The 12266-nt window shown below is 46.9% G+C and overlaps 2 protein-coding genes across 2 annotated transcripts in view; both read right to left on the bottom strand.

Moving 5' to 3' along the window:
* Positions 1-132: 132 nt before the first annotated feature.
* Mcm7 (minichromosome maintenance 7) lies at positions 133-2672 on the bottom strand. Its single transcript, XM_001353045.4, has 5 exons — positions 2518-2672; positions 2086-2455; positions 1527-2028; positions 399-1456; positions 133-340 (listed from the first exon to the last, which is right to left on the bottom strand). The coding sequence occupies exons 1-5, from the start codon at positions 2546-2548 to the stop codon at positions 139-141; spliced, it is 2163 nt and encodes a 720-aa protein (XP_001353081.1). The 5' UTR covers positions 2549-2672; the 3' UTR covers positions 133-138.
* Positions 2673-4459: 1787 nt separating this feature from the next.
* Positions 4460-12266, bottom strand: part of dally (division abnormally delayed protein) — a 72949-nt gene continuing 65142 nt past the window's right edge. The window contains exons 3-9 of the mRNA XM_001353046.4: positions 9629-9752; positions 9076-9546; positions 8803-8992; positions 7922-8097; positions 7196-7400; positions 6985-7129; positions 4460-6924 (exon numbers count right to left, since the gene is read on the bottom strand). Of these exons, the coding sequence (XP_001353082.4) occupies positions 6767-6924; positions 6985-7129; positions 7196-7400; positions 7922-8097; positions 8803-8992; positions 9076-9546; positions 9629-9752 (1469 nt within the window). The 3' untranslated portion in view covers positions 4460-6766. The remainder of the gene's footprint in view (positions 6925-6984; positions 7130-7195; positions 7401-7921; positions 8098-8802; positions 8993-9075; positions 9547-9628; positions 9753-12266) is intronic.

The raw sequence follows: 12266 nt of genomic DNA, 5'->3' as shown, positions 1-12266 counted from the left end.
TGATTGATGGTAATATTTCAATGTATGAGAACGAGTAGTAATTTTAACGAACGGCTACAATATTAATCAAAACATAAAAAAACGTTTAAGCTAAATTATAAAATTCAAATATAGGTATAAAGTCTCCGATCGGCCGATTTACATGAACGTAATCTTTGTGCGTCCCATGTTTACCTGCCAGACATTCAGCTCCTCGTAGTCGTCGATGCATTTGTCCACTTGATCGGGTTTGAAGCCCTTTGTTGTGCAACGATCCATGATATCGCCAATCTTGACGGCCTTGCCCGAACCGGCCAACTCCCGAACGATGGCAAAGATGCGATCCGATGTATTTGGCACACTGGAAATGATAGAGTTATGAGAACCAAAACTTGCGTTAGGCCAAAGGCAATACTCACTGTCCCTTCTGGTGGTCGTGCGTCTGGTTGAGCGAATCCTTTGACATCTCCAGAAGTCGCAAAGCCTCTGCCACATCGTCCTTCTCAACGCGATCGGAGAGACGCAGACGAGCCAGGGCCGTGGACAGACGCAGAATCCCGAGCAGATTACGGGCCGAGGTAAAGGTCATGTCCTTCTGGTTGCGAGCCTCGCGACGCAGCTCCACATAGGCGCCCACTATGTAGTCGGTGAGCTCGTCCGGAATGGTGGGGTTCTTGCGCTTGCAGAGGTTGATATAGCGCCGCATGAGATGCATGTCCAGAGACTTGACCCTCGAGGGCGGCTGACGACTATGGCAGTGCACGTAGGTGATGTGCTTGGCCAGGCGCAGATCGTTGTCGCGGTCAGGCTTGTCCTGGATGAGCCACAATAGATCGAAACGGGAGAGCAGAGCGGCGGGCAGCTGAATATTCTGTTCCACGGTGCGACGCGGATTGTAACGGCCAAAGGCGGGATTGGCAGCGGCCAGAATGGAAACCCGTGCATTCAGCGTGGTCATGATGCCCGCCTTGGCAATGGAAATGGTCTGCTGTTCCATAACCTCGTGGATGGCTGTACGATCGGTGTCCGCCATCTTGTCGAACTCGTCAATGCAGCAAACGCCCTGATCGGCCAGCACCAAGGCGCCGCCCTCAAGCATCATCTCGCCAGTGAGGGGATCCTTCATGACGGCTGCCGTCAGACCCACCCCCGAGGAGCCACGGCCTGTGGTGTACTGCGACCGCAATGCCAGACGACTAATGTAGCCCAGCAACTGCGACTTGGCAACGCCAGGATCTCCCATTAGGCATATATTGATATTGCCACGAATCTTCATGCCATCGGGGCGCTTGTCGACGCCACCCACCAACAGCAGCAGCAGGGCCTTTTTCACGTCCAAATGGCCATAGATTTCAGGCGCCAAGCTGGTGGCCAGGCGCTCATAGAAATCGTCCTGGGCCAGTTCCTCAAGTTCGTCAGGCGTCAATTCGGCCTCCTTGTCAGAGATGTCGTCATTTTTATTGATACAGATGATACGCTATGAAAGAAATAGCAGAGCACGGATTAGATCGAATCGCCAGTGTCATTACGGACGGCAATTAACTCACGTGGGCCTGCAGATACGTCTCCGAGAGCAGTCCCTGGATCATCTGGGCAAATCCGCTGCGCACCATTGGCAAAAACACCCCAGAGACAACCACGTGATCGCCGGGCTGGGCCATGCGGGTGACCTCGCCACGACAAAGCACCGTCATACTGCGCGGAATGTGGCCGACGGGCACTTGGTCGCTGTGCTCCTGCATTTTCAGCTCCTGGAACTTGACGAACTTGGAGCCACGCGTCTGCAAGTACAGACGACCGGCGGCCTTGTTCACGCGGCAATCGTCCGACGGACAATCGTGGACGGGCGTGAAGGAGAGCGAGCTCACCGGCTGGTACGTCTCGGAACCACAGCGATCGCACGTGTATGTGGCCACGACCATCATGGGCTTCACCTCAGTGCAGCGCGTCACAATGCCGCGTACAGTCGTCAGCTTGCCAATGTGTTGGGCCTTTACCTCGCGTATGGAATGGGCCTTCTCCGTGGACATTGGTTTGAAGCCCACCTCACTGGAAATGGCATAGATTCAGAGTTTTCACCTTTACTGAGGTTCCAGGTCTACTCACAATCGCTTCATCAGCTCAGGCGGGAAGCTATTGCGGTCATCGCGCTGTTCCATGGGATTGCGCACGCGGGCGTCCATCATCAAGCGATGCTCAATGTACACATCCAGGGCGTCCTTGGCGTGCACCTCCTGCTGCTTGTAGCTGGGCAGCAGCTCGGCAATCACATCACTGAAGATGCCCGCATAGCGTCGGCAGTTGTCGATCACCGCCTCGGCCAGGCTTTCATTGAACTCAGAGAGATCGTCCAGATCGATGGTGATCAGGACCTGCTCCCTATGCGCCAGCTTCACCAGCTGCGAACCATACACAAATTGCTTCTTGCCGTCATCGTCGCACTTGCAAAACTCCGACAGGAACGTTTTGATGGATTCTGCGTGGATTTAGACATGGGTTTTGTGGTTTCCGCAGCCGCAAAGCTGATTTTACACTCACCTCTGTCCTGGGCATAGTCGCGACGAGCCATTTTGCTATTGTTTCAATTGTTTAGACCTTGAATGCGAATAAAATGTGCACGGGCTGCAGCAGCGGGAAAAAATGGTTTTTGTGGCGCGGTTGCAAAATGAAAATAAGGCGTCCCGCCAAAAATGCCATTGCATTCGGACTTATCGATAACGTATACGGTCTCACACTCAGAAATATACCTAAATATACGGTCTAATTTGAAAAATATACCGTAAATATACTGACCAAGTCAAGTTCTGTTATACATATTCCTCGTTTTTGATATTCCGTGCAGTATAACTAGCTAAATTGAATCCTCAGCCCTGCCCACAGATTTTTGTCATATTAATGAATCAATTTTCTACCTGTCTGGTTTATTTTAACCACTTGCTTCTATTGGAATTTTATATACCTTTGAAAATTAAATTGAATAGATTAATGAGCTAGACAAAATATTATATACCGATATACCATAAATATAACGTCAGTTCAATTTTGATCTCAAAAAATACCGTAAACAGTCACTCTGCTGCGACATCAGACGACGTGTTTAAGAACTACTATTTTAACCACGCTGTGACGTTGCCACCTAGTTTTAAGTTGCGCGCGAAAGTACAAATTTTAAAACAGAAAACAGAAAACAAGCTATCTCTGTGGCTTTTCACCTTTATCTCAGCATAACTCGCGCGACAAGGATGAAATCCATGCCTGATATTTGACATTCAATACCAAAGGGTTTACTTCGCATAATTAAAGAGCCCTGATTGGGAGGGAGATGTCTTACCATCTCTGTTCCTTTATAATCAGTTCCCATTTTTCTGGTACTTTTTGTCTGTCTAGCCCTCTCTACATTCACCTACCAGCTGTGTTGCTACAGCGTTTCCCTCCGCCAGGATCACACACTGCACGAATAAGAGTGAGACAGAGAGAGAGAGAGAGAGAGAGAGAGAGGCAAAAGCTGCAATCTGAGCATCTTAGTAGCCTTTTACTTCCACTTCAATGCAGGCTTAGGTTTTTCTTGGTATGGACAGTCATTAGTCTCATTACTGTTTGACAGCTCTCCAAAATAGCACTCTTAAAATATTCTGCAAAAATAAAGTTGGCATTTTTTGACAATTATGAAGTTTCTTAGTGAAATCGCTCAAGATATAAGCAATATACGTTTTATAAGGTTTCGGCTTTTTGGCTGGACCCATCCTGTGGCAATAAGCGCATCCGCGGTACGTTATGGAGTGATTTGATGTGAACTCGAATCTGAGTCGCGTGTTATTCTATTTCAGTTCTTTGGAGCACCTATCGAATTGCAGCTGATAGCCTTCGCTGCTGTCTATGCAGCAGGCTATGAGAATTTCCCCAACATCGTCAATTACCTCATCCGTATAGTTCAACGGCTAATTGGGCGAAACTAGTCCTGCTATACTGCTACTGCTATACTACTAGACACATACGGACATATGTACTATAATACATGATACTCGTATGGAATAAAAGTCCCGAAATACTGAAATAAACTGTTGATGGAATTATTTGACTTCTGTTTTTGTTCTGGTATCATTTAGAACTTGATGGTATTTGAGGACAGAGGGGGATCATGGTGCACCATGGACGGATCCGGTGGCTTGAGCCACTCGATGTTGTTCCTGGGCTGATGTGGCAAAAACGAATCCTAGAGAATCTACTTGACTGCCCAATCTGGATCAGATTGGATTATTATTATAGGCCGAACTCATTCTCTCTCTCTCTCTCGCTGTCTCACTCATAACCGTGCAGTGTCCACCCCCCTGTTCAGCAGGGTGTATGATGTAGGTGGTAGAGGTTATAGGTTGTCCATCCCTTCACCGTTGTGTACCATCCAATAAATGATCCTGTCCCGCCTTCCGAGCCACTTCCGAGCACTTGATCAACCCGCTGCCGCTGCCGCTCTCCATGTGAATTTTAGATATTGACGTTTATTGCGGTTTCAAATGAAATTTACAAAAGTCTGTACTGTACTTTTATCAATTGCAATTACATTCAAAATTTACGCATAGCATTGTTTTCGACTCGACTCGACTCAATCAATTTTTTTTGGACTTGCATTGTTTTTTTTTTTGTTGTTTTTTTTTTGTTACATAATTATTTATTATTTGTTTGAATGCATCTAAAAAGTAGTACATTTAATTATATTTTTTTTGTGCAATTTTCGTTTGTTTTGCTTTTGCATTGGTTATCATTTCGAATAGATTTACAACAACAACAACGACGACGACGACGACGACGATGTTGCTGCTGTTTGCTGTTGCTTGCGGTATACATATGTTACAATTTAATATGTTGCGTTTACGTTTAACTTAAATATTATTAATCACATGCAATAGTTAAATAATAATGATACAAATAATAATTATACAATAGTTGCAATGCACAGGCACAGGCACAACGCAACGCAACGCCACACAACCCACACACGGATTGTAGTGCCTTTTTAGACCAATTTGTTTTTATGGTTTTTGGGGTTTTTTGGGGGTTTTTGGGCCTAGATTTTCATGGTTTGTTGCCTTTTGCTTTTGTTAATTTGCTACTAACTAAATGTTGTTGTTGTTGTTGTTTCGGTTGTTGTTTCTGTTGTTGTTTCTCTTCTGCCCAACTCGGTTTTGCTTTTTACACATTACTGGCTAAATCGTTACAGTTTACGACGCACTAGCATTAGATTACGATTTAATTAGTTAATTCGTGTATGTGTGTGTGTGTGTGTGTATGTATATGTTATGTTCTTATTGTAATCGTACTCGTATGTATGTGTGTATTGTATGCATATTTCATATTCATTTTGTATACTATATAATATATTCTCGTAGATGTATTATTATTATTTTTATTTATATATTATATTTTTTAGAGTGTCGCCCAGCGCTTTGCAAACACTGTCTAAAGTATCCATTAGATTGCAACAATAGTTTTTTTTTCTTCCGTTTTCCATTTTTCGTTTGTGTTCGTGTTTCGTTTTTCGAATGCGAATGCGAATGCGATTTGCGTTTTTCATCTCAAATTGTGATTTGTTTTGTGCGCTGTTCTCCTCTCCTCTCCCTCCCTCTCAAAACCCAACTCTCAAAACTTAAAGTTACAGAACGATTGATTCCATAGACATAACTTTCGTAAACTCTAATTAGCTGAATGCATTTCCAATGACATTTTCTTCTCTAATTTTAAATAATGCCTACATATAATATACGTATATATCAATCGATTCTCATCATCTTCTTTTTTTTTGTATTCTTTTTTGTTTTTTGCTTTTTGTTTTTTCTTTTTCTTGCGTATAAAGCTGTAAGTCTTCTAGTTTTTCCCGTAAAGTGCTTTCTTTTTTACTCAACTAAATTCCATTTGTATGCATTAATTTTCTCAAATGTTTTTTTTTTGTTCAGTTCAAAATGTGTGTGTGTGTGTGTAGACGACAACAATAATAATTTCGTATTAGTTTAACAGATTTTATATTTGTTTTACTTTACGTATGTATTTATTCCGTATGTACTATAATATTTTTTGTGATCTTTCGGTTTTCTCTCTATTTTGTTATCTGTTTTCTGTGTGCTTTTTTCTCAATTTCAATTTCAATTTCAAGAAGGAACAACATGTACTTTGAACATTGAGCTTTACTGTACTACCGTACGCTACAAATAGTATAGTATATATATGTATGTGTGTATGTAGTAGTATTAACATTTATCTGAACAAACTGCTGCACACACACTCCGTGCCTATCCTGCTTGGGGCAGGGGCTTGTGGCCTGGTTTCAGTTTGAGTTTGAATTTGAGCCTGGTTTGTTTAACTTTTAATTTGGGCTTTTCCTTTCTTGCCTTTGAGTTGCTTTCTTTCTTTCGTTTTAAGCAGACACACACATTTCCAACACCCTTTTTTATGGCACATAAGTCTTGTTGGAGAGTTGCATGCTACTGCATGGGGAAATTCGTTTCGTGGAAATGGAAAAGCTAGAAGGGGCGCTGCTCCGAAATTCCCCTTTTTCTTGGGAAGGGTGGCGGGGGATGGGGGGGTCTGGGGGGTGTTGGCGCTTACGGGGCTAATAAATTACGTTTTGTAACAACTTAAGAATTACACAAATAATAATAATAATAATGATAATAGTTATTAATTAATGATTTTAATCGATTCTCTCGCGTGCATTTCGCTGCCATCCATCGGTTGCTGTTGCGGCTGTCGCTGTTCGGGGACTCGTTTATCCTTAATCCTTTGTCGTCGCTATGGCTTAACTGCAGCTCCTGTAGAGTATTGTGACTAGAGTGAGGAGCAGGCACGTCGCAGGGGCTGCCAGCGGATTGGAGGCACCGCCGCTCTGGTTATTCTCGCGCTGCTCGGTGTCCGGTATGGTCGTTTCGCCAGCGCGATCGTCGATGGATGTGGCACCTGCAAAGATCCCAAAATTGAGTAACCGAAGAAGGTACCTTGTAGGTCGTTGTGGCTTACCATCGCCGGAACCATCGCCGGAGCCGTGTATGCCGCCGCCGTACTCCTCATCGTCGTCGCTGATTTGGCCACCGCCGCCGCCGCCAGAGCCCTCGCGGCCCATGTCGCTTTGGATGTCGTGCGACTGTACGCTCGAAGAGGGTGCCTAAACGAACAATAGATTGGACTTAGGAACTGCAGGTATGGTGGGGATATGTGTGCCGTTTCGTACCGCTGCTCCAATGCTCTTGCGTATCTTGATCAGCTTGTCCACCAGCTCGTTCAGCTTGCTGACCTGCGTCTGGGTCTTCCAGGGCACCTCGGGATTGTAGCGCTGCCTGTCCATCCCGGTGTCGATCAGCAGCTGTGTGTAGTCGCCAATGCGATCGCCTGTCCAGCAGAGACGATCATCGGTGGTGTATTCGGCATCGCAGAAGCTGAAACGTATTGAAATTTGCGATTACACATAGGCACCAGTAGGCTTTCAGTCTCTCGTTAGCTAGCTAGGCTAAAGTCCGGTGCTTTTGACCAATAATTACTTAAAAAATTATCAAATTATATCATCATGGACATCAGAAATTTGACTATGGGATTGATTACGACGTCTCTTGAGGTGAACCAGGCACATATCTATTTGATCTCTTATGATCTCGTTTTTCATTGCAGAGCGTCCGTGAGGGCAAAGCAATCCCCACCCTGGAATACATACTGTTGTACTTGATCATCGGATACCCGGTGTACTACCTCTTGTCCACGAATGACTACATGCAGTGGCTCATTCGGCAGATATTCGGTCCAGGCGGCGACGACTTTGTATGAGAATAGTCCACAACCCCAACCCCAACCCCCCCATGGGATCATGGTCCCCCCCCCTCCAAAATACACTGTCATTTTCTGGGCATCGTTTGAGTTGTGTCTCTTTTTTGGGTGTTTTCTGGGTGTTTTCCTGGTCACTCACTTGTCCACAATGTTCGTGTAGAACTCCTTGGTCTTCTCGATGGTGGAGAGGAAGCGCACCATGTCCGGATCCGGTGGCGTGGCCCACTTGACGCTGTTCTTGTGCTGCTGCAGACGCGTCTCCGACTCGTCGGTCAGCGAGGGCGACAGATTGGGCGTGCCGCATGTCTTCTTAACCTGCAAACGGAATGGAGATGGAGATGGAGAGTTTAGGTTTTGGATTGGGCTTGGGCTTGGATTCTTTTGTGTGTTAATCGCTGCCGCTCATGCAACGGCAGGGGCAGGGGCAGGGGCAGTGCGAGGGGCAGTCCCTCATCATTAAGCTCTCGGAGCGTGTGCTGCCCTGCATGTAAACTGCAACTTGCAGGGGGGTCAGGGGGACGGAGCCCCTACTGAATGCAATCTAATTTAGCATTTTAAATGCGCTTCAACATGCCAATTATGCGACAGGGGGAGGTGCCTCAGGGCAGGGAGGAAGGCAGGGAGGCTGGCACAGACAGAAGATGGTGCAGATACAACTGCACTTTAATTGAATGTCATGTGCACATTTAACAAGCCCTCGAAATGCCGCAGATACTCCTCTCGTACTGCTACTGGTAACTTTTTTTCTTTCTTTCGTTTTTTTTTTGAGGCTGCATGCAACGTAGGTCCCGCGCTCTTGAAGGCCGGAACTCAACGCAGTGGCAACGCATTTATTCATTAAATCCATTTAAAATGTTCATAAATTAAAGAGCAATTAAATCATTAAGCAGCGAACGTGTGTCCTTGTGCCGAAAAGCACGCATCGATCGCATCAGGAAACGAGTGGAAGCCAAGACCCCCGAGAAGGGGAGTCCCCGAAAGTATCTTTGGGTGGCAAGGCCATTCGCACCCCGCGCTTACCTTCTGCTCCAGCTCCGGACCATTGCCCATGGCGTGCATAATGGCATCGGAGATCTTGGTGCTCAGCTTCATGATGGTGTTGATGATGCCGCTGTCCGTCACAATGTGGGTGGTGACCAGATTGTTCAACGCCTCGACGACACTCGACCAAGGACTGTCCAGCAGGCCGGCGTATTCCGCCGAGCAGCCGCTAAGGGGAGGAGGCACAAAGATTAGTCTCTATCGTAGAATGGAACGACTCCTGCGACTCCTGGGACTCCTGCTGCCACTTACCGCATCACATTCATGCAGTAGCCGTTGCAGATCTGCGGCTGGCCCCGCGTCTGGTGGCCGTTGCAGTTGGGGCAGTAGTGCATCTTGAGGAGATGCATCTTGCACGTGTCCGTCAGCTGCTGGCCGTAGAGGGCGTCCGCCTCGGCCAGGACCTCGGCGCTCTGCAGCAGGGCGTTCATAAACACGTTCGACATGTGCACGCTCTGGACGAGGCTGCTCTGGATCTCCCTGGGTATGCCCCCGAAGGGCTGCAGCTCGTCAAAGTTGTGCTTCAGGCAGTTGATGTAGTCCTCGTGCAGCTCCCCGTAATTGTTCTTGGCGAGGTGCACCGCCTGGTGGTAGGCCACGGGGAACAGCTGCACGAAGAACTTGTGCACGGCGTCCTCGAGGCCACTCCGTAGGCTGCCAATGCCGGCCTTGCCGCCCATCTGGCCGTTGCTGTTCGTGTAGTTCGAGATGTAGTTCAGGTGGCTGCAAAGACACAAGAAACCGGGATTAGCTATACAGGATCTAGGGCCGTGGCCGTGGCCGTGTCCGTCCCTGGGATACGTACTTCATGATTTCCGTATACAACTGGCGGATCATCATCCCCGACAGCGGCACCATTCGTATGTAGACCTTGGAGAAGACCGTCAGTGTCTTGTTCTCCGACTGCTGGGCCAGCTCCAGGACGTGACCTGAAAAGGGAGGGAAAGCGGGCAGAGGTATCCATGAAAATATGGCCAAAACTCGAGCATTCTGTTGTTGTTCCAAGTGAAATTTAATCACTTCGCTGCTAGTCGGAATTCCCCACAGAAGCCGCAGCGAAACTTCCACCATTTAATGGCCAGCATGGGGATTTTGGGCTCCCAGTTGGATAGCAATTTTGCTCCATCCTCCATCCCCCCTCTCCCTCTCTCCCTCTCTGTGTTTGTTTATTTTGGCTTTTAGTTAATGAAATCTAATTTAATGCCTATCTGTGGGTCTCTCTGGGACGGGAATTGTTTCATAAAAGTTTTACTCTTGATTGCCGTCAATCATGGCTGCATTATTTCTAGCCCACTGCCCCTCCGGTATCCTCCGTCAATCCGCCAATCAGCAAAGTCTCTCAATATGCAAAAAGCACCGACACAATCCTGTGATATCTGTCAAGGTGTCAGCAACACTTGTGCCTCCGATACATAGACGGGCATCGATAGATACGCAGATACAGATACAGATACAGATACACTCCTCTGGCAGGCAGGCAGGCAGGCAGGCAGTCAGCCTGTCATTATCGCCAGATTACAAATGGCCAAAAAGCTGCTCGGATCGCCTGGACACAGATAACATTTAAAAGACACCAAAAACCAGAGACCGATGAAAAAAAAAAAACTGTCAAATTGCCGTGTGATTTCTCACACACCCCCCCTTGGCTGCGCTACGCCCTCTGCCTGTGGCGGGGGCGGGGCGGCGTCGGGGCTGGGGGCTTCGTTTTCAAACGAAAGTGTCAATCTTTTTGTTAATTGGCAACAAAAGAACCCAAACCGAACCCAAAACCAAACAAAAACAACAACATTTTGACATCCACAAAAGTGTTTTCTGTAGTTTTTTTTGTTGTTTTCTTCTTCTTTTTTTTTGTAGTATTTGCGGCTCATTTTGATTTTGATGTTGAGGCATTTCCGTTCTCAAGAGTTTGAATATATCTTCTTTTTTTTTGGGCTTGGCCTGGGCTTGGGGGTCGGTCCCTTCTGTCCGTCGACGAGGTCGCGGCTCTGGGGCTGGCGCTTTTTATCGGGCAATAGCCTTTGATGCGTCATCTGCCTGGGAACGGGAACCCTTTCTAATTAGCAAAAGTTGCGATTTCTTTGCAGAGTTTGTGGAGGAGCAAAAACAAACAAAACGATCCATCTAGGGGAGGAATGGTGCCCGGTGTCCAGTGCCCGATGCCCGGTGCCCAGTGCCGGGGCTGAAGTGCTAATCATTTATCAATTGCTGACAATTGCTGCTGATGCCGCTGCTGCTGCTGTCCCCAGGATATGCGATAAACACACACCGACAATCAATTGATTTAACGCGCTCGAGATACAAAATGACAATAATAATAATAATAGCGACGATGATAGCCGCCACATCGCACCGCACGAACGTCACAAAACACAAATCGACGGGAGATCACAGGGCGGGGCGGGGCGGGGCGGGGCGGGGCGGGGGAATGGGGTTTTGGGGGGGAGGGGGGACAGAACTCACACATCCTGTCGCTAATCTCATTGACGTGGCACAGCCGCAGCGCACAGCCATCGCATCGACTCTGGCGGAAACATTTAATTATTGACACCAGTCCTCCCCTGGTCCCCCCCGGTCCCCCCGTGCCCCATCCACATCGACCACCGAACGTGTGGATGCGCGGATATGCATTCTCACACGATGGATGGATGGATGGATGGATGGATGGATGATTGGCCCATTAAATCAGCGGGGAGACATACAAGAACAAAGTGAACCATTAAGTACAGTCTCTGCAGAGAGGCAGAGCCTCAGAGCGGTGGAGAGAGGAGGGGGAAGGGCAGATGTAGATGAAAGCCCGCCTCTTGTCACAGCTCCAGAAAGGAAGTAAAGATTGGCATTGTTCGTCGATCGATTGCATGATTGAAATGCCCATCAAAATTGCCATTTATTGATTGAAAATCTATATATTCCAATCCACAGACAAACATCCTTTAAGCGGGAAGGTTAAGGAAGTAGTACAGCCCCAATTGTCCAGCAATTACACGATTGACATGCCTAAAATGGCATTCAACGGTAGAACTTCGTTGAGTGGAATATCCTTCGGGGAAATACCCTCAAATAAATGGCATTTTTAATGGAATTCCAAGGAAACCTCTGAAGGGAATCACCGTTTGAATTGTCTACCAATTACCGAGAAACCTTTTCGATTGATTGAAAATATAATGGCATCTACAATAGAATTTCCCGTTCAAGTGGAAGTATCTGAAACTGGAGCTGAAATAGAACTAGATCATGGTTCTATTGTTCATAAAGAACCACCAACAAACCGAAAGTATCTGCTAGAAAGCCACAAAGATTCTTCAATTGAAAGTGTCATTCCATCGCCGGAGATTGAATATTTGATGCATTTGAAAGTGTGTGTCTTTGCCACATCCTTCGGCGTGCTGATTAATTACAATTTTAATGAACTCTCCACAAGAGTGCGGTGGGGGGTGGGGTGGATG

The sequence above is a fragment of the Drosophila pseudoobscura genome, chromosome X (assembly GCF_009870125.1).
Source record: "Drosophila pseudoobscura strain MV-25-SWS-2005 chromosome X, UCI_Dpse_MV25, whole genome shotgun sequence".
In the NCBI taxonomy this organism is placed as follows: Eukaryota; Metazoa; Arthropoda; class Insecta; order Diptera; family Drosophilidae; genus Drosophila; species Drosophila pseudoobscura.
This window is presented reverse-complemented; position numbering and strand designations above follow the sequence as displayed.

Bases quoted from the DNA above. Each gene is read 5' to 3' on its own strand.
- Mcm7 (XM_001353045.4), bottom strand. From the start codon at position 2,548: ATGGCTCGTCGCGACTATGCCCAGGACAGAG. The intron at 2,029-2,085 runs GTGAGTAGACCT...TGCCATTTCCAG, and splicing joins CCTGAGCTGATGAAGCGATT to TGAGGTGGGCTTCAAACCAA. The intron at 1,457-1,526 runs GTGAGTTAATTG...TTTCTTTCATAG, and splicing joins AGACGTATCTGCAGGCCCAC to CGTATCATCTGTATCAATAA.